The sequence below is a fragment of the Lingula anatina genome, chromosome 4 (assembly GCF_051362555.1).
Source record: "Lingula anatina isolate TDL-2025a chromosome 4, LinAna3.0, whole genome shotgun sequence".
Lineage (NCBI taxonomy): Eukaryota > Metazoa > Brachiopoda > Lingulata > Lingulida > Lingulidae > Lingula > Lingula anatina.
Window position 1 is genome coordinate 21,732,562 of NC_141770.1, and position 20,760 is coordinate 21,753,321.

Here is a 20,760-nt window from a genome sequence, read left to right on the forward strand (position 1 = left end):
ATTATGTAATGTTAGGCGCTCTAAGCCCATAGACGCTGTGGCATTGTAAGCGCATGGAGGGCCGGGGGCCTATAATGTACATATGATGCGAATTAAAGTTATCATGCAAGCTGTCAACTTAGCCATATTAGCGCCTCAAGATACATCTATATATTCAATCTTTTCCCTAAACATACATACATAGTATTTAATTTAAAGTACATTGTGCGATGTCCCTGCTGAATCTTGGATAAAGAGAAGACAGAGTGTCGTCCCCCCCAACTCGTCCCCCTCTCCCCCTTCCCCCCCCCCCCCCCCGTCTTCACAACAATCTACACAAAGATTCATCAGAGAAGTATATTGCAGGACATCTGCTACTCTCATCTGCTACTCTCGACTGCAAGGTCGCGGGTACTCTTCCTCTCACCGTCGGAGGGTCATTTAATAGAGCAAGGTAAACAGTACACACAAAGGGGCACTATTTTGTTCACGATATTTGTGTACCCTCACACTCGAACGTTATTAAGCCCAGCCTTTCATCGATTCACATCCCAGCGTCTTGTGCAATACCCCGTGCACAACTCAAGTAAAGGTGATTTCTATAGCAGAACTGACTAAGCATCTAATTTAACATTTATAAAAAACGCTTTTAGACCGCTCGGTTATTTTAGCAGTTTGGAGTCAGTGTTTCTAAAATGCTGGTGTTTAGTGTTCTATCACTTTTTGCTGCGCTCGTCATGCCCAGTTTAGCGGATTTCACTCACCATGCGGTACTTAAGGATGACGTCTACTTTTTATCCTGGAAATTCGACAATGAAACTATCACGTTTGAGACCCAGGTTCGAACCACAGGCTATATAGGACTTGGATTCTCTCCCAATGGGGGTATGACAGGGGCGGATATCGTCATCGGATGGGTGAAAGATGGGACGGCGTACTTGAAGGTAAACGTAATAGGGTTTAAGTGTTTAACATCTTTTTTATTTTGGGTTAGGGATTTGTAAACTGAATTCTATTAGCAGAATTTTAACGACTAATTTAATATTTCGTAATAGAAAATAGGAAAAGTCATCAAAAGCCATTTCTTTGTCTAGGGCAGAAAAGGTTAAGCGAATGACGGTGCACTTTTTCTGCTTTTTGCCACCTCTGTTCTTAATATTATTTTCTTGGAAAACAAATATCAGATTATAATTTCAGTGGATATTTACGTTTATTGGATTATAATTTCACAGAATAATTACGATTATCGAATATGCTACTAATTTAAAGGTATATACTTTTGAATCTTACACAGTGTTTGATTTTTTTACATGTAGGTCTACATATTCATGACCATTGTCCCCTTCACTATCTAAAAATACTGCGGTTTAAACCTACGATGTATTTTGAGTAAAAATGTCATGATTTATTCGCATTTAACTGTTAAACTTTGTTGCTGCACAACCACAGCTTTCATAACATGACCCGATTTTTAACCTAAGTCCTATTCAGTCAATATTAGAGGACTGAAAGAGAATAGTTTGTCAAAGGCGGAGCAGAAACGAACAAGCGATTGAAATAGGTATGTGGGTCACAAGACCCTTGATGTTGAGGGAAGACTCTCATTACATCTGAAAGTCAAACTGTTCAGTCAAGTTCAATAGTAGTATGATATCCAGCCCGATTTTTATTATAAGACGACTGCAGGTATCTGTACCCCCCTTTCACACTCCCTATTTGAACAGAACACGTCTTGAAAATCCATTATGCCCTGTGCGAACCGTTAACTGAAGAGAGTAGTAAACGATCTTTATGTAGCTTTTATCATTTTAACCTTATCCTTCTCTAATACAAAGTCTTAAACATTTTTATTTATACAACTTTCACAGTATTATAAAACAACGACGCTTTTACAGGGCATTTTATTCCCAAAAATTATTTATTTTTTATATTTCTTGGCTAAATAAGCCTTTATTTCATTTGAGTATTGAGAGGCCTTACGTGTATAATGCAACAACGAGTCATATTTTTGCTCTGATTATTTTTAAAATGCACATTTTAAACGCTCTTAAACTCCTAGGCGGCCGCTGACGGGAAGTGGAAAGTAGAAAGACGGCTTGAAAGAGCATCCGAAATTTCGTGATGAAAGGGCTGTAATGCCCCTATTTCACACAGACCACGAATCCCACGAATGGCCATGAATTGACAAATTTTACGATTCGTGGTTGAATCGTAATCAGTTCGTGAAGTTCTTAACAGATTCGTATATATTCATAGTCAGTTCTTGCACTTCTTGACCAACAGGAATTGGTGGCAAAAACTTTGATGCCCCTATTTCACACAGACCACGAATCCGACGAATCGCCAGGAATTGAAAATTTCAGGATTCGTGGTTGAATCGTAATCAGTTCGTGAAGTTCTTAACAGATTCGTATATAATCGTAGTCAGTTCTTGCAATTCTTGATCAATCGGGAATTCGTGGCAAAAATTTTGAGCTGTTCAAAGTTTTTGCCACGAACTCACGATTCCAAAAAATCGTAGTGAATTTCTGGACAATATTCGTGCGATTCCAGCCGAATCCCACGAATATTCGTAACACTATCGCACCTGTATCGTAACTGAATCATGAGCGTGTCAAATTAGACCAGAAAATTGGCAAAATCTCACGAATCCTCACGAATCCTGAAATTTGTCAATTCCTGGCGATTCGTGGTCTGTGTGAAATAGGGGCCTTAGTGATGAATGCGTGTGCAGGCAGCAAGGCAAACTCTACAAGAATTAAGTACAATTCCCAAGGCAGTCGCACCTTGCAATTAGCGTCCCTGCTAAGCTTGAAAGGACATCTCACGTTGCCCCTGCCACTCGCAAGGCAGACTTGCGCATTTCCATTGCAGCCTTTCCTCTAACCATCGAAGAATACTTCCATGCTCTAACTCTACAAACTCCCTTCACTGCACCCAGAATTGGCAGGGGACGTACGCTCCTAAAATTCAAGGGTAGGATTGCAGGTTAATGCGACAGCTTTGTCGCTTGCTTGTTTTTGATTGTAGCATAGTAATATAGCTGGTTTTTAATCCATATTTCAGGATCGCTACGCGACGGCGAAGCAAATGCCCTCTATCGACGCGAGCCAAGATGTTGAGCTGATCTCTGGCAGCGAGAACAGCACCTTTACGACATTACGCTTTAAGCGTAGACTGGACACATGTGATAGTAAAGATAACAAGATAACAGTGAGTGATAGGAATAATTCCTGGTAACAAGTGTAGCAAATGTTTTTGTGTGTACTTTAAAATGTCTTTTAAACACGTATACATCTGTTCCGAAAGTAATATATTTTACTAGTAGATCTGCCTCATTTTTTCCACAGGAAAACAATAGGCAAGTAGGCAAATTAAAATAATTATAGTAAATTAAACAAAATTTAATAAGAGATTATATACACTGCATCGGGCCTTGTGGGAAAGTATGTTAGACGATTTTTTTCTATCTTCATATAATGTACACAAGGTGGCAAAACAACAGAAATGTATTATAAAAAGGCCAATTTTCACAGAAAATAATTATTTAAGGCGTTATCAATAATGATAAAAGATGTGCTTGGAAAGGTTGTTTGAGATGTCAGTATTTTTTGTTCTTTTTTCATGGATAAATAAGCCTCAATGATTTGAAAAATAAGGATGGCGGAACCTCTTCCCTTAAAAATTTCGATTGGCATTTGTTAAAAAAAGGGAAAAAACAGCGTGTTTCAAGTCAGTCGTTATTTCTGATAAATGTACTCAACATAAAATAATTTTCATTATAGCAAAGTACAATGCGCATTATATGGGCTTACCACGATTCAGACCCCCTGACTGAGACAGACCTTCTGTACCATGGAAACGTGAACCGTGGAGCAAAGAGCATGTTCCTTTTGGAGTCCGCTGATAATCCAGTTAACACTGTCACTATACCAAACGATGCATATACCTTGGAATTTCTAAATAATAAGGTATAAGGATTTTTTGAATGATAAGGGACTTCTGTTTCCCCTGTATTAACGTCAAATCCGTCCTCGTCTGATAATTTCCACAGACACAAATGATTTATTTAATAAATGATGAAATAGATCTTTGCGATATCTACGCTAGAAATTTTAACTTAAGGGGGATCGAAGCTATTACATATTGCATCAAGAATATTTCAAACTTGAATTCTGGAACTTGGTAGAATTCAAGTTTAAAAAGGCTGGCGTTCCGGTCTTACCCCTAATCCTTTCAATAAGTATATACCAGGACTGACTACATACTTGGTTCTAGATATAACTGTCTAAGAACATGCACTGACATATAATCTCACTGCATCTTATACTACCAGGTTCAAGTACCTTCAACTTCTGACACAACATACTGGTGTTCAGGCTTCACGCTGCCCAGTTTCAGTGGCGTTCATCACATGATAAAGGTATGATTTAATTCTCCATTGAACACTAAAGTATATATTAAACAGACACTATTGTTTTTGTTCAAAGGCAAAGAGGAATAACATGTCGAAATATGACAAACACCAAAACGCATGGGTAATTAGAATCATTCCATCATCAGTTTGTACCCTTTGCACGACGCGTTTTCTTATTTCTCTCCATGGCACTTTATTTTATTAAATAGTATGAAATATTTAAAAGAAAACTTAACCTTTTCCTTTTGTTTGATTGGGAACTTTAGTAGAATAGACCTTTGACAGTCCGATTATTCGAAAAGAACCAAATCAACAATGGATATATCGGTACGTACATATATGCCTATATCCTCTAGGCAGAGCCGATAGTTCAAGTTGGGAACGAAGCTATCGTGCATCACTTTATAGTGTATGCCTGCAACCACCAGTTCAACTTCACTGACCACGCCAATTATAGCGAGTCATGCGGTGCGAGGAGAAATATGCCTCCAGATCTTGAATTATGCCAACAAATGCTGATGGCGTGGGCAATTGGAGGAGAAGTGAGTATCAACAGAGTGTATATTTGGATTATTTAACTTAAAATTGTTTTACGATTTTTGCAATCACTAATAAATCGTTTTTATATTTATCGATTGTGTCAACTGTATAATTAAATAATTGATCAATCTATGTTTACAGGCTCAGGTGTATCCAGAAAATGTTGGCTATCCTTTTGGAGGTGAAGGTGACCCCACTTTTATTTTGTTAGAAACCCACTATGACAACCCAGCTCTGAGAAATGGTGAGTCGATATCATACGTCTACAGACCAAAGCGGATTTTCCCTTCGTTCTCAGAGATATATTTTGTATTATTTTATTTGTTGGTTTACAAATGGTTTATACAGGTGAATATTGGACAATATTTGCTGTTACTTTACTTCAGTCTATATGCTCTTTTTCCACCTTCTTTTCATTAGTCTTATAAATTGCTGGGTTAACATACGTATTTTCAAAGAAAGTCGGTACAATTTGTGATATATGTAAATTTTGCTTGAATAAAAATAGTGCAATATTGGAAATTTGAACAGATGTAGATGGTAAGAGCAACATTTTGTCTTTCAATTACAAACAAAACATGTTTCCCCAAAAAATACGTTTTTATTCGTGGCCTACATGATAAATAGTTTCCTGAAAATAGCCCCAATGAAACGCTATTTTTACGGTGCAATTGCATATAAAACCAATACAGAATTCCCGTACTAAACCTGTGAGAGTATATGAAATTGTTTCCATATGGGTGTGTCCACCGAATATATGAAAATATCCCTTTGATAAATACAGTATTATCTTCACAGGGTCAATTAGTCTTTGTCTCACGTGTCGATATTTATCTGTAAAAACTCCACAGCTATAGAGTCCACCATGCATCATTTGAAAGTAAAAAAATTACAACCTAACAATAAAATATGTAAAAAATATTCTGGAAGTACCACGATATCTTTAGTTGTGTGCATTCTTCTTATATAAATTTGTTTGGTTTTTCTGTTTTGTGAGTACTTTTCATGACTTTGGATTTCAATAATTTCAGATTACGTGGACTCATCTGGTGTGCGTTTTACCTTTATACCACGTCGTCGACAGTATGATGCAGGGATAATGGACGTTGGCGTTATGGTCTCTAGAAACCACGTCATTCCACCATACTATGACGAATTCTACAGCTGGGGACAGTGCTCCGACTGTTTGGAAAGTGTAAGAGCATACGAATCAAAATATTGTGTTCCAAATAAGTAGAGACACTTCTGTTATGCCGGCAATAGAACTACAAGTACAATCGAATGCAAGGAAAACTGAAATGGCGAAGCATGTTATATAGTTACAAATTATTTGTACGCAATTTAGATTAGATTTCGAAATCATCTGCATTTTGTAATGGATAAAATTACGCTGCCTGTTGTTTATCATGAGATTAGACAGACTAGCTTGGTGTGGGACTGGCAAAGTCTACCATTATTACAAACGCTCTCATTGTGAGCCATTTTCAGAACGAGTCTGAAAGTGCCATTTTTGTTTTGGAGACATGCCCACACTTTGACCTTATATCGTCTAAGGTATTGAAACCTCTCACGCCTCTTTATGTTTATACAGGGTTTAGTAAACGTGCCAGAGGGAATCAATGCATTTGGTGCAGTGCTGCACACTCATTTGGCGGGAACTTCAATTTACCTGAGGCACTTCCGGGACGGAGTAGAACTTCCGTATATGGCATACGACGAAAATTACGACTTCAACTATCAGGAGTACAGGTATTTCAAAGAACCGAAGAAAATAATGCCGGTAAGAAAACACTTTTTTGTTGAAATGTCTATTAAATGAAATTGAAATAGTGAAGCCCGTGCATTGATAAACTCCCAAACGCTTTTTGTTAATGCATTTCTTTCAAAATACAGTGTAGGCTCCCCAGGGAAGTAATCGATGATTTAAAATAAACCTATATCCAGAAATTTAGCGCCAAATAGAATTTTTCTGAATAAGCTTAATTCAAATATTTATATAACGATATACCAGTAGGTTTGAGTTCTACTTGGACTTAACGGTATTCGCATTAAATCTAATTTAAATTTAAAAACGATTTTTATTCCAGAATGATGATTTGGTCACCCATTGCAAATACAAAAGCAGTGATCGAACAAGTGTCACGTGGGTAAGATATACATGTACATATACATCAAGTAACGTCTACCAGTTATATTTGTGCTATACATGTGAGGAAATACAATAGAGATTGCTGAGCTGAATCCCATATTGATCCTGAACACAAGGGAGTAGTAACTCCAAAATTCTGTTTTAGTTTACAGAATTGTGAGAGGTACTGCTTATTTTGAAAACGTTAATATTTTAATAGATCATACAAAAATTTAGATTCTTTTCATTGCAGGGAGGACTCGGTACTAAAGAAGAAATGTGCCTGGCGTTTATTATGTATTACCCACGAGTAAACCTGACAAACTGCATCAGCGCACCGCTGCAGTCGGAGCTGATAAAAATAGTCCCAGGGGTGACGTCAGCGTAAGTGATATCAGAATATTTTTATTTATCCACTTGAAATTCTAAACAAAAAGTTGAAAATTGAAACACACACTGGAGAAACCGACTTAAGTCTATCTACTATAGCATTGTTCTGGATAGTACTTTCGGCACTCACAGCACAATGCCCCCCCTCCAACACACACACACACACACACACACACACACACACACACACACCGGAAAAGGGGATGAGTGGCAAGCATGCTTAGCACATTTAAATGTCCCATGGGTGAAAACGCCTAATATGTTCTTCTACTTTTTTGTTCTTTTTTGTCTGTCAAATTGAAATAATTATTTTTACATTAAATTAACCTTTTTTCTTTAATTGAAATAATTATTTATAAATTTAATTAACTTTTTTTTCTTTAGTGTAGATAATTAACTGTGGCAGCTCGATGTCCCCTTAGCTGTGGGGTCTTAAGCACGTGCATATACTCTGCTTATAGCACTATTATACATGATAAATCCGGCTCTCTTTCAGGAAATTGATAAAAACTTATTGTCACTATTGTACACCAAAGTATTTCCAACTTTCAATTTTTCAATAACAACGACACCATTTGTGTAAAAAAGCTATTATAGGATGTTTTATAACGTCGATGAATCCCATGAGGGTTGTTATCTTCAATAGACTTGTACGTTTTCTTGGCTATTTTTACGTAATTGTAATTTGCCACTGTGCTGCTGTGGTGCATGTAACAAAATAATAAACCAGTGTGATTTAAATAATATAATTCTTATTCTCTTTCATTGTAAAATTCTAGGTCCAGTGACTACGGCTTCAATGCGATTATCCAAGCACCATCGCAATATGCAGGACGCAGATTTCCAGATGTCATGGAAAACTTGGTCAACTGGCAAGACGTGCAGACTCGTGATAGATTCCAAGATCTTGAGCTGAATTCTACTCGGGCGCAATATTGTGCTGGAATAAATGGATATGGACACGTAAGCGTTTTCAATTTTTCAAAATTCATTTTAAGTTTCTACGGGTCTTTAACATACATTTATTAAGTTTACTAATTGGCTATTTTTCACGAGTGATTTTAACTGTAGTACGACTAAACCAGAATATAATATATTAAATATACATGCACGCATTTTTCATACGTACTCACAGACATGCACTTCTTGCTCAGTAGGAGATCTTAATTTACATTATGTTCTAGTAAAGTACAAAATCAGTACTTTTTAGAGAAAAGGCCAGTGGCGGATTTAGAGGGGGGGAGGGCAGGGAGGTCCTGACTCCGCGGACTCTCCCTTCAAATAATCCTGGGTCCGCCCCAGAAAGGCTTTACATTAAAGGTACATATGAAACGAGCATCGATGAAGCGTGGATTCCCAGTAACATATAAACCACTTCTACTAGTTTCTTATACGACTCAAATAAATTCAACATGCCAAGCGATAAACTGAATAAATCACTCGATCACCCATAAACGAGCTTTAAACTGCTTTCTTTAAATTTTTGGTCGAAGATTTAACCTACTTATCTGACCAACGTATCTGCCCCATTTATATACAGCATAGAAAGCAAGCAGTAAAAGCCTTTCAAATATAATTTTTCGATGTATTTTGGTATTCTCTTAGTTCTATTATTTGAAACTATATGCTGCCATTTGGTTAGCTTTTGTGGCAAAAAAAAAAAAAAAAAAAAAAAAAAAAAAATGACTTCATATGCATCTTTTATTTTAGGGAGGTCTAATCCAACGTCTCCAGATCACAACACCGTACGTGTTACCCCAGGTATCCTGCCCCGCCACCACGACCCCTGCTGCAACCACGCCAGGAGTCACCATTGGATCCATATCGTCTGCTGATAGAACGATGTCCGTTACCATGGCAACAGTTCTGTGCAGCTTGTTTTCACTCCTGCTGAAGATGTGATGGGATGGGATGCAGAAGACATTCAAACAACGAGAAAATGATTCTTTCAAGATCAGAATTTTCTTGTAGTTGTAGACATAACTGTTTTTGATCAAGCACGTGAATTTATGGGTCGACCTATTTCGGCTTTTTTTCCCTAAATTATATATTTTGGTCAAATATAAAACATACTGAAAACCTTTAATCACCACGCCCGGATGTATATACACTGTTGGAACTGCTACAGTACGTTCAGCTTTATTTTCCAAATGTGAATTTGGTTGACATTCTTTTGCATAAAGAAAATGAATCGTTAATCCAAACGTGACAACATCAAATCCAACGGAGGAAGAGTGCTTCGTCCCCACTTTTGTTATGTCCCTAAGCATTAAAAGGATGGGAGATACCATACTTGCATTTTATATTCCATGCATTATGAATAGTGCATTATAGGAACAATACATGTAATCGGATTTTTATTAGATAGGACATGTTTTCTTAGTACACAATTTCATCATATGCTATGTATTAAATTTGTATAGTGTCACATAAACTGAGTACACAGTTACACCCGACAACATCAGCGCTTTAACACAAAACAAATTATTGACACTGGCGCATATATTGAATATTACAAGTATATTTATTCACACTCAAAAAAGTATATTTATTCACACTCAAAGAAGGGATGGACGGCATAAACTGTATCCTCAGTACGCGCACCTAAAGGTACATGGGGAAGCGATATAGATTCTGCAATTTCTGTGTCATTTGCACAAAAACGACGAAGTGCAAAAGTAGCAGCACTTGTTTGTGCTTTTCCAATTTTACCAGTAGAATTTCTTTGTCTGGATAATGTTTCTAAAAACTTATAGAATGTAGGACAATGCCTAAATACCCTATTCATGCACCACGGTATCTTATTCTAGTACATATCTAGTATTCGGAAACATCATATAGAAAGGAGTACTTTATTTATTTATTTATTTTAGGGGGATATTAGCATGTATTTTATTCATGACTGAGAAAGGTAATTATCCATGCACATATATTTATGCTTAAACTAAAAACGTACACATTCATAGACCGACTAGCACACAAAAACAAGCCTAGACTCACATTCCGACAAACGCCATCACAAACAAACAGTACTGTTATGAATTAGAGTTGGTATTATTTGGATTGTGTTGGAGGTGACACAGTACATTGTGGTGTCACTCTGGTGGGAGTTTTGAACCATGTGATGTCAGGCATCCATGTTGGTGGAGACGTGTGTGTTGCAGAAAATAAAGAAACAGTTATGCTTTTTTATATGTGTTTTATTACACAAACAAATGCTAAAACCCTCTGTGCGTGACAAATACCAATATGTATACAATACGTTTAAAGGCCTATATAGGTGCATAACAATAATTTTGACAACCACCTCATGAAGCTATTAATTGCTCATTTTTGCAGCGACTCGTACCTCTATTATCTCCATTAGTATTTCAACTAGCTTTTGAATATTTATCAGTTCAGTGATATTATTGCAAACCACTGTATAATTTCACGTAATCCCTGCTCTAGCTTTGGTGCACGTACTTGTGCATGTAGTACCAACCATACCTTATGTGAGCTAGAGTACTAAATTCTTAAGTTGCGGGTTAAACATGCTGATCATTGATCAAATTTTTAAGTCATTATGAGCTAGCGTATTCTCTGTTAGTATTTCCAGTTACTGAACACTTGATTGATAGAAAAAACATTTATTGTGATTGACTGACATTTGCGTGTATGGACTGAAAATGCCATATCAGTGCTATTTTACACACACACACACCTTCAAGCTGCTTTGTCTAATGCGGTATCCGCCTTAACTATCGCAAACAAATTGGTATTTTTCAGTGTGCTAAAAGTAACAAAACTTGCAAGCATATTGTTCAGCATGTCTTGTTCTTGAACTTCCGTTGTAGGCCTAGGACCCTACCTTGCGACATGTAACAAAATGTGCTGCTCTTGTGAACGGAGGACATATTTGTGACAACAGTTACTGTGGCAACAGTAACGTTTGGCATGTAGTTATTGCTGTAAACTAATTTGCCTTTACAAGCATATCTTCCTGAAATGTAATTTCCCGCAAACACACATTCCCCTCAAGTTATGTTTGTCTGCGAATGTTGCGTGCTGTCATGTCAAAAACACAGAGTCTGATTAAGTCATTTTACGTTTCTTGATCATGTAGGCCTACGACTAATATTTGTTAATATGATGTGATATTTGTTTAAACTGAGAGTGAGAGAGAGAGGGAGGGAGACATGGTACAACAGTGAACACAATTTAATACCGTACTACTCTAACATTGCAACAGTTGAGATGGTCGCAATCGACAATCAATAACGAACCAAATAGCATTGACTTAAAATTTCACTGAGATAAATGTATATAGATTAAGTTGCAAGCCGTTTTTGAGTTAATATTTTTTATATAATATTCATCTCATAATAGTTGGTGTCTCGGCTGCCATTAATGTGAGGAAGCCCTCTGCTACGGAGGTTGGCTTATAATTCTTCCACAACAGTCTGATGGTTCATTTTTGGGGAAGAAGGTTGTAAACAGCAAGCTGGTGGTGACGAAATGACTTTGATCTTCATATCCAGTTTGATCGAAGTGCATTAGTGTAGGTGTGGCTTTTGGCTTTCATTGTTAAGTAAGAGTGGGAGAGAGAGAGAGGGAGACAGGCAGCAATACTCTAGACTTGGAATATTAAGAATGAAGTTACTGTATTTTTCCTTCATTCAAGAGTTTGTATTGAATTGTTTTTTACCTGCAATATTCGATGCTTATCTAGAGGCAAGGTGAATAGCCTCCTTCCTGGAGAGGTACTCCCCTTTATTTCTGCGTATTCAGTACATTAACAATAGTCTGATGGGGATCCATTCAACTACATATATATAGGCCTACTTATCTTATGGTTACTGTGGAGCCGAATCCGTGAGTAGCTGAGGACACGTCAGTTTTATACACGTCAGTTAATAAAGACACGCAATCAATACTTACAGCAGTTTAATTCCTGTCAAACAACAATATACTACAAGACACAATATGATATACAAAACACAACATTAATGAACGTCTGCTTTTTGGTCCGGATTGAACTTTGTTTTCCTTCAGTTTGAATCATTGAGAGAGAGAAAGAAGTGCTCTTTACACTTCAAGTTGTCCATGTGACCATAGGCACATAATTTATCTATTCACGTTCTTCGCTCATATGAGGAAAATGACTTGTCTGAAACATCTGAGAGGGGCAAGATTCCTTTTGGCAGGACCACAGATTGATTTTTTTCAAGATGTTCACAGTAAGGTCTCTGGTTTATGCACTGTCCAACACGAAATTATGTATGGAATATTGTCATCACTAAGCTGGTTTACAGCATGGAGTACGGGAAAGATATCCTCTACCTTCATGATGTCTTAAGACCCGCATCAAAATTGCATCCATGGTTGTATTCAGAACTGACCGCGTAGCTTAATCACGTGATGTTAAAATGTGATGACGGGTTTGGGTCTCTCAGAGAACCAGTCAAACAAAAAGCTACAGAGAATCAAAAATGGGTAGATTCAATGTAAGCGTGATTTTGGTACCCTCTGAACTCAACAGGCTTAAAATCACTGTCATTGTTTTGGAAATCTTCTTCTTTGTTCGTACAACTTGATTCCTCACCCTCCTCTAAAAGGGAGCGGCATCGGCACGCTAAGTATCTCTTCAGCTTTTTCACCGAGGCGTCTTCAGCGAAGATAAACTCGTACAAAAAGCCTGCAATCAGACCGCCAACCAGAGGTCCGACCCAATACACCTGGAAGCGGTATTTAAAGAACGGTTAGAATATATTCCTAATAAATGATGTTGTAAATGTTATTTTTATTACAGATAAAAGTTTATGCACTCGATCGAATATTTTATATTTAAGGCTGCATTTGCCTTTTTGATAATCAATTATATGTATGCTTGACTGAAAAGAGAGTTGTCTATCAACAGAAACCAATTAGATATGCCAAACCAACAGCTGACCAAAAGTTAGTGTTCTTATATTCACAAAGACAGACAACGCTAAGGGCGGCTAACACAAATGGAAACGCCTCTGACTGGTCACTCGTTTTACCCAGTGGTTTGTCCACGTGTCTGATATCAAAGCTGGTCCCAAACTACGGGCTGGGTTCATGCTACACCCCGTGTACTCGTGCTGAAATGAAGGGAAAAACATGTTATAGCTGACTTTTATATGTGTAAGCTTTACACTAGAAAGACCAGGCAAAAAAAAAAAAAAAAAAAAAAAAAAAAAAAAAAAAAAAAAAAAAAAAAACATGTTAAAACGGTATTTTAATAATTAAAATGGCAATCTTTAGTTGTGTTTATTTGCCATCTAAAGTGCTGCTCAACACGATTAAATCTTGACATCCACTAAGCCATATTTCTTTTGACATTCATATTGCTTAGTGTGGAGTTTCATTCTAACATTCCTCATGGTCGACAGGAAACAGAAAAAAAACAAAAAAAACAGCTACTACGACTTGCGACTTTAATTAAAATTTCGAAAAAGAATAATGATATTGATATATATATGCAAATTCAATTATATTACCTGTAATACCACCTGTTGAGATCGCTAATTTTTTCAGGCTAAAATTAAAGCAACGAAAAAAAAAAACACATGGATTCATACTCCATAGCGGAAGAGAAGAGAAACGTCAATACTCTGATATTGCGATGTTCCATGTTTCACAACCCGCACCTCTGACACACAAGAAAATGTCATGAACAATTCAGTGGGTCTGCTTTAAAAAAGATGTAAAATGACTTTGTCAGTTTAAAACGAAATTCCAACACGCAAAAATGCGTAAAAAATGTACGTCATGAACAAATCTAATACTTCATGTTATGTGCCCATAGTTCATATAGGTGAGTCGTGTTCCATCAGCTTTACATCCTACATAATATTAATGTTTCTAAATTCTTATTGCTAAGTAAAAGGGACCCATTTGTGGTGGAAACAGGCCTTAAGCACTTAGTCATGAAGAGGAGATGGGGTGTATTTAGACGTGTGATAAGATATGGATATCCATCTCATGTTTTTTAAAAACGTATTATGGATATCGGACTGCGGCATTTGGCGGGTGTCATTTTCTAAAATAAAGTAGTGATACATACACCCTCTGTATTTGATTGGAAATTGGTCGGATTGGGGTTTGACTTGGGAATCATGAAACCCTGCTCCGTCATTATCACAGCCTCTTGCGATGGTTGTTGATCGCAAGACTCCGATTGTTTTGAACAGTTCCATAAAATCGAAAATCGACTAGGCGACTGATGAAAAATGGTGGAAACCACAGCATTTCACCATTTTGGCAATGAGCAATGGGACGTCCTCATTGATGCAAATTTTGGTGTGGAAAAATGAAATGTAAAACTAATATCAGTGAATAGTAATAGGTACATTTATATGTACTTTCTGCCTTTGTAATTCCTATCATTTTTCAACAGTGACACTGTTAAACCTTGTGAAATATATGCTAGGTCTTTGAATGGATAATTCTCGAATGATAAATAAGTTGTTTAAGTTCTATTTGTTTATTATTTCTTTAATCATTGATGATGTCTTTTCATTCAAATATTATTCAGGATACAATTTCAGACATGTTAATGCGAATGTAGGCGTCACATCATTTAGACTACCTATTTTTGAAAGGACGATTTATTCCTTGGATGACTAACACGTACAATACGAAATTGATTTCAATATTCCATTGCCCTTGTATCATTAGCATCTTAACAAAGATGTCTGCTTTTTGCTGTTTTCATGCACGAAATTCCGACAGCACGTACGCTGCCCTGGGCGACTTGTTTCGCAACATAATCAGAAACAGTTACCTTCGGTTTTGAATGAAAATCTAAATGTAGAGGTTACTGCTCGAAGGAAATTACGAATGCTGAAAAGAATATCCATGATTAGGCTGTCGTCTCGTAAAAGGTCTGTAATTATTTGGAATTCTGGAAATGTCAAGCATATTGTAAAGCACTCAATTAGGATGTAGCTATGAATGAAAACCCCCCATGCTCACCGTTTTTTTTTAATATACAGACAGAATACAGTAGGTGTGCCCACAGCTTCTTGACCCGTTATTGAAAAAATTGCCGCACGAAGCACGGCTTTCAGTAAAATCGCCTTATGAAACACTCACGGGAGAAGATAATTTCATGACAATAAAACGTGTGGATCATTGGGGTGCTATTTTTTTAATTAATATTTTCACTGATAAATTATGCTGGTCCCTTTTCAAAGAAAAATATTACCGATGGTCCCAAAAATATGTCTATAATTTCTTCAAAAACAGGTAATGGTTGAGGGTCAAGAACGCTTTCATGCTCCTAAAGCTGTTAATCCATTTCCTTAACCACTTGTTTGTCTTGAGAAGCATGTTCCTTTTAAAGAGGGTAACCAAACCCATCATATAAAATCTCAGCTGTGGAGTATTGATTTTTCTACCCAACTTACCAACTGAATGATAGCACGATAATTCACGAGGAATAGTGTTACTAGTGTATTGATTATCTGAAGTTATATAGTTGAATTTATACGTGCACAGGAAGTGGTGCACGCGAATTTTTTTCGACGCATTTTAGTATAGTCATAATCGTTATTAGTTCTAGCAAAATTCCATAACAAGGCTTTTACCTACCTGACAATATATCAAAATAGTGACATATTCTTATGAAAACCTACATCATGCTGCTAGTTATACACATTCAGTATTGAATACTGGAAGACATGAACAGCTGATTTCAAAGTGTTAATAAAGCCTGTTTGTAATACACATACTGGTTCAGAATTTATAGATTTCCCAATTGGTTTGATTGAGGTGTCAAATAGTTTCAAATTTAGTATATTTAAAATATATGTATAAATAGAGAAGTTTGAGCAACAATACATTTATGTTCTTTGCCTTTTTTATCAAACTTCGTTTTAAATACATTTAAACTGAAATCTATAACTGTGAAATAATGATATTTGATAGCACGTGTGCCATACCAAGCAATACATATAGGGAAGTTAGGTCTTGGAAGACAAAAGGCATAGGATAGAAAAGGCTATTTGAATTCGTTAAAAGTGGTCATTTTTCTTATAAATCACCGCCTACCATAAAATGCACATGCAGGGGGGACACTCCGATACAGAGCATATTTCCACAACGGGACCTACTAAAAAAAAAAAAAAAAAAAACATTTATTGAGAACCTGCATGAAGCGTGGTCAGCTTATGTTTGCGTTGTCCTAGAACGCAACTGACCCTCATAATTAATAAGAAAACGATCACATGTAAGTGTTTCCGGCGAATTATTGGGTAGAATTTTCCGTCACCAAGGGTTTTAGTGTTATAGACAAAAATAACAGATTTATAGAGCGTGACGCTTTGGCAATCTTTTGTTAGAAAGGAAAACGTGACCGAGATTTCCATTCCTGGGATTTATATTACTACTGTCACACCGGTATAACTACGCTCGACTTAACTTCATTACGGCTGTAGAGAGATAAACGTAAACTGACTGAGCTGAAACTGTAAAATAAACCCCTGTTAGAACTGACTAACTAAGACTATTAACCAGGCTTCGTGCCAACCATTGGTTGTTGCCATAGGAACGAAGTTAATGGACTGACTGACCGTGCAATTCTAAGATAGAAATCTTATGTTCCTCTTTAATAACACACCTTGCTAATTAGAATAAGCTTATTCCGAACCCAACAAAAACCCATAATCTCCATATAAGACCTTGAAATACGGTGGGTTCCTTCCTTCTATCTGTTTTTCTTATTGAAGAGATGTGTTTTATTTTTTTTATCATGTTGTCAGTTGTGTGTGTGTGGATGGGGGGGGGGGGGGAACGCCCCACCCCACCCCCTAAACTACTCATAAACCCAATCCTTTAGCCTCCAATATTCTTTCAGAGCGATTATTCACTATAAATTTAGTATAATGAACACCACCTCCCTCTAAGTTATGATTTATGTAATTCAGATTTTTATGTAAATTTGATTGTAATAATGAAACTATAATTTTAGTAACCAAAGTTGTAACGTGTAGTGGCATGCAGTCACCGTATTACTAAACACACATGCACGCATTTATGCCACGAGAGATAGGTAATGGAAAAGACATTTAGGGAATCGTCGAATATTCATGATTGCTTTGATTGTATTCATGTTTTGTTGATGTACTTCGTAAATCGGTTCGCATAAATTTTCCATATACCCAAATCCAAAACAGATTCTGATATTCATATTCCAAATAAAATAAAAATCCCTCTACCCTATGAAAGCACTCACCGCATACAGATGTGCCATGGTGACGGCAATGCCAATGGACAGTGGCCGGGAGCCGGACAGGTCAGTCCTACTTCCGTCACAGGCCGCGAACACCGTGAACACCAATACGAGAGTGCAGAATATCTCGATGCCCACGCCCTGGCTCACGGTAACCCCGGGGGAAAGGAGGTTGGCTCCCAACTTCTTGCCGCCGTCGGTGGCGTTGGCCGGGGTGAGAACGTTCAGAAGGGCAGCTCCCCCGACCGCTCCAGTGACTTGCGCTACGATGTAAAACACCGCTTTCACGAAGGTGATATTGCCGACGGCCCACATGGCTACCGTCACCGCTGGGTTGATGTGCCCTCCACTGGAGTTGCCAAAAATCCATACTATAGTCCCCACCGTGAATCCGAACACCAAAGAAATCTGTAGTTGCGCCACGACAGGCGAACGGTCGCCAGTGATTGCCCCACAGCCTACAAGTACAAGGAGGAGGGTGCCGATAAATTCGGCTGCGAAGGCCCGGTAGAATAGTGGGTTACGAAACTCATTGATCCCAATGGGCTTGTATTTGGATTCGACCATCTCCGTGAATGTGTTGGTAAATAATACGCGCGTTGTCTTCGACGACGATATTTTATGACAGACGACGGGAACGAGTGTCCTTTCACACATGCGCAAATATGAATAATTCAGTGATGGCCTAACTTAAACAAAGTAGCCTACTTCTCGGTAAACATTAAGTCAATGATATTGCTAAGCACTCTCGGCTGTTACACTCGTAATTTTTTCTCTTGTTGTAAAAGCGTATTTATTTACAAAGAACAGCACGTCCGCCGGGAAATAAACTGATGTACAAATTTTGATCAAAAGGGAGTGGAATAAAAAGCCTGTTGACAGCGATGCATTCATACCGATTAAACCGCAAAAAATATATGGAGGAGAAGTAAAAAAAATGAAAAAATGATCAATTTTTATTCGTATTACGTTTTGTTTCTGAATAAATTGGTCCGCTGTGTGAAACTGTTCCTGAATGATTGGTGTTTAATAATTAACCAACCTTTATTACTCAACCTAAGTCTTCTGGTATACTGCAACTAGAACCATATAATGTTGGGTAGGTGTGAATATGGGCAGGTAGCCAAAAACAGATAAATAAAGAAAGAAAGAAAGATAGAAAGAAAGAAAGAAAGAAAGAAAGAAAGTTACTTACCTGGAAAGAATAGTCCAAAAATCACGCCGTTCAAAAATATTTTTACAAATAAGCCCTTTTTACATCAGCGGTCTACACAAAGGCTCAATATATTTACATCGATTGTTCTAGTTTAATGGTACAGTCTCCAAGTTACGGTACTGTTTAGGAGGTTGGCAGCTTAACAGCCTGGTAAAAGAGTCGCCTAAACAGAGCCCCGTACTCGCCACCCAAAAAGTGGGAAGCGAACTTGTGAATGTGACCCCCCCCCTCTCGAATGTATGTACATGACAGGATTTTGTATCGGTACAGAATGCACCGCAAAAGTATACCGATCGAAACAGGTGGCGACTTGCGGCATTTTTAATATCGATGCAACGAATTACCAGGATATTTTCGGTCGGATAAAATGTTCACAAAACTACGTCCTTTTCACAGTTCGGGCTGGACCGTCTCCAGTTCGCTTCTTTTGTTTTCACCCAGATACCAAGAGATCCTCCACCTGTCACCCTGAGTTACTAAGTACTAATATTTGCAGTCATTGGGAAATTCAGAGGCGTACACAGGCCTTATAATCGAAATTGTCGCTTGAGACTTGGAGCCGCCGATTTGTGATATCGATCGCCGAATTCTAAATTAAAATGCCTTAGACCGTGGTTTCCTGATCAGTTTGTGAAATACGTTGCAAACACCGCATTTTAAATTGAGAACGCAATTCCGTTAACCTGTCCGTATCTACAGGAGATTATTGAAATCGCATTACTCCCGCATTAATTCGCGGTTGAGAAAATGCCGATGCTGATGGTAGAAAGGCGAGTTACAAGGGGTAACTCAGGGTGTAACAGAAGTGCAGTGGTCTTTGAAAATGGTGTCAGGAGCTTACCATTTGAATTGCTTAAATTCTTTCATTTGCCTTTTAAAGACATACTTAACAGCGTCCTAACCCCGTTACCTCGTTACGGTTTTAAGTGTTGCATATTTGATGATTACCCCTTTTAGTTCATTCGCTTTAATGAGAACCAGGTAAGTCAGGCGTATCATAATAGGCAAGAGGTCTCCTTTTTGCTGAAAGTCTTATGAATATTTTACATATCCACAAATAACTTATTCCCTACTAGAGGAAAAACTTGGCTTAATAAGCGGTTCACGATTTTTTGATAATCGAAATGTTTCTACTTCCTCTCCCTGAACTTATGCAACAATATTTTTAACGATACATTAAGGGCGGCATGGGATGAAAATTAGTATATTTACCTTAATTTTAATTTACATTATTCTTATTTTTGCCCAGATTGGAATTCTCATCCTAAAGGAATCTAATTACTCTTAAGAAAAAATATTTTTAGATATAATGAAGGTTATTACATCCTCCTCTCCTCTTAGCACGAGAAATATGTGATATTCCAACAACCTATTAACTTAGGCTTCGTTCACATGCAATGTCTATTTTCTAATTTCTATTTTCTATTTGCGCTATCTTATGATCACGGTCTGTGCCCTGAATATCCCGCCGCGTAATTACTGGCAGCGCGAGCCAGTTACTTATAGTAACTTATAGTAACTGGCTCGCGCTGCCAGTAATTACGCCGCGGGATATTCAGGCCACAGACCGTGATCATAAGACATACCGCAAATAGAAAATAGAATTTAGAAAATAGACATTGCATGTGAACGAAGCCTTAGGGTGTTTTCCCAGAGATTTAGATCGATCTAAAGATTAAGATTTAGATCGACCTAACTCCCTGGGGGTTCACGCTAAATTGCAGTCAGCCGAGCGGGCACCATAGTTAATTACCCCCTTACAGCTTTTAGTAGGCGGGGCAGACGCTTAAGCCGGCCAAGCTGACAGTAATCTAGTGAGACTCGCCACAGGGATAGATCGATCTAGATTAATT

The 20,760-nt window shown here is 37.6% G+C and overlaps 2 protein-coding genes across 3 annotated transcripts; one reads left to right on the top strand and one right to left on the bottom strand.

Moving 5' to 3' along the window:
* Positions 1-524: 524 nt before the first annotated feature.
* Positions 525-10,644, top strand: LOC106160550 (DBH-like monooxygenase protein 1). The gene is made up of 12 exons (XM_013537183.2): positions 525-923; positions 3,046-3,192; positions 3,765-3,950; positions 4,316-4,402; positions 4,753-4,938; positions 5,078-5,180; positions 5,968-6,131; positions 6,528-6,716; positions 7,024-7,083; positions 7,318-7,448; positions 8,234-8,417; positions 9,165-10,644. Exons 1-12 carry the CDS (start codon positions 675-677, stop codon positions 9,354-9,356), a joined length of 1,878 nt encoding a protein of 625 aa, XP_013392637.2. The 5' UTR covers positions 525-674; the 3' UTR covers positions 9,357-10,644.
* A 148-nt stretch (positions 10,645-10,792) lies between these two features.
* LOC106160552 (aquaporin AQPAn.G) lies at positions 10,793-19,088 on the bottom strand. Of its 2 annotated transcripts, XR_015333875.1 has the most exons (4): positions 17,695-19,088; positions 13,478-13,558; positions 12,434-13,171; positions 10,793-12,184 (listed from the first exon to the last, which is right to left on the bottom strand). XR_015333875.1 is itself a non-coding variant. In XM_013537186.2 (3 exons), exons 1-3 carry the CDS (start codon positions 18,346-18,348, stop codon positions 12,920-12,922), a joined length of 987 nt encoding a protein of 328 aa, XP_013392640.2. In that variant the 5' UTR covers positions 18,349-19,088; the 3' UTR covers positions 12,364-12,919. The 2 variants fall into 2 exon arrangements, 1 of the variants encoding a protein (XP_013392640.2); XM_013537186.2 differs by lacking the exon at positions 10,793-12,184 and having other exon boundaries at positions 12,364-13,171.
* Between the last annotated feature and the right edge of the window lie 1,672 nt (positions 19,089-20,760).

Bases quoted from the DNA above. Each gene is read 5' to 3' on its own strand.
- LOC106160552 (XM_013537186.2), bottom strand. From the start codon at position 18,348: ATGTGTGAAAGGACACTCGTTCCCGTCGTCTGTCATAAAATATCGTCG. The intron at 13,559-17,694 runs GTGAGTGCTTTC...CCTTCATTTCAG, and splicing joins CCATGGCACATCTGTATGCG to CACGAGTACACGGGGTGTAG. The intron at 13,172-13,477 runs GTAAAACGAGTG...TACCGCTTCCAG, and splicing joins ACACGTGGACAAACCACTGG to GTGTATTGGGTCGGACCTCT.
- LOC106160550 (XM_013537183.2), top strand. From the start codon at position 675: ATGCTGGTGTTTAGTGTTCTATCACTTTTTGCTGCGCTCGTCATGCCC. The intron at 3,193-3,764 runs GTGAGTGATAGG...TTTTCATTATAG, and splicing joins GTAAAGATAACAAGATAACA to CAAAGTACAATGCGCATTAT. The intron at 4,939-5,077 runs GTGAGTATCAAC...CTATGTTTACAG, and splicing joins CGTGGGCAATTGGAGGAGAA to GCTCAGGTGTATCCAGAAAA.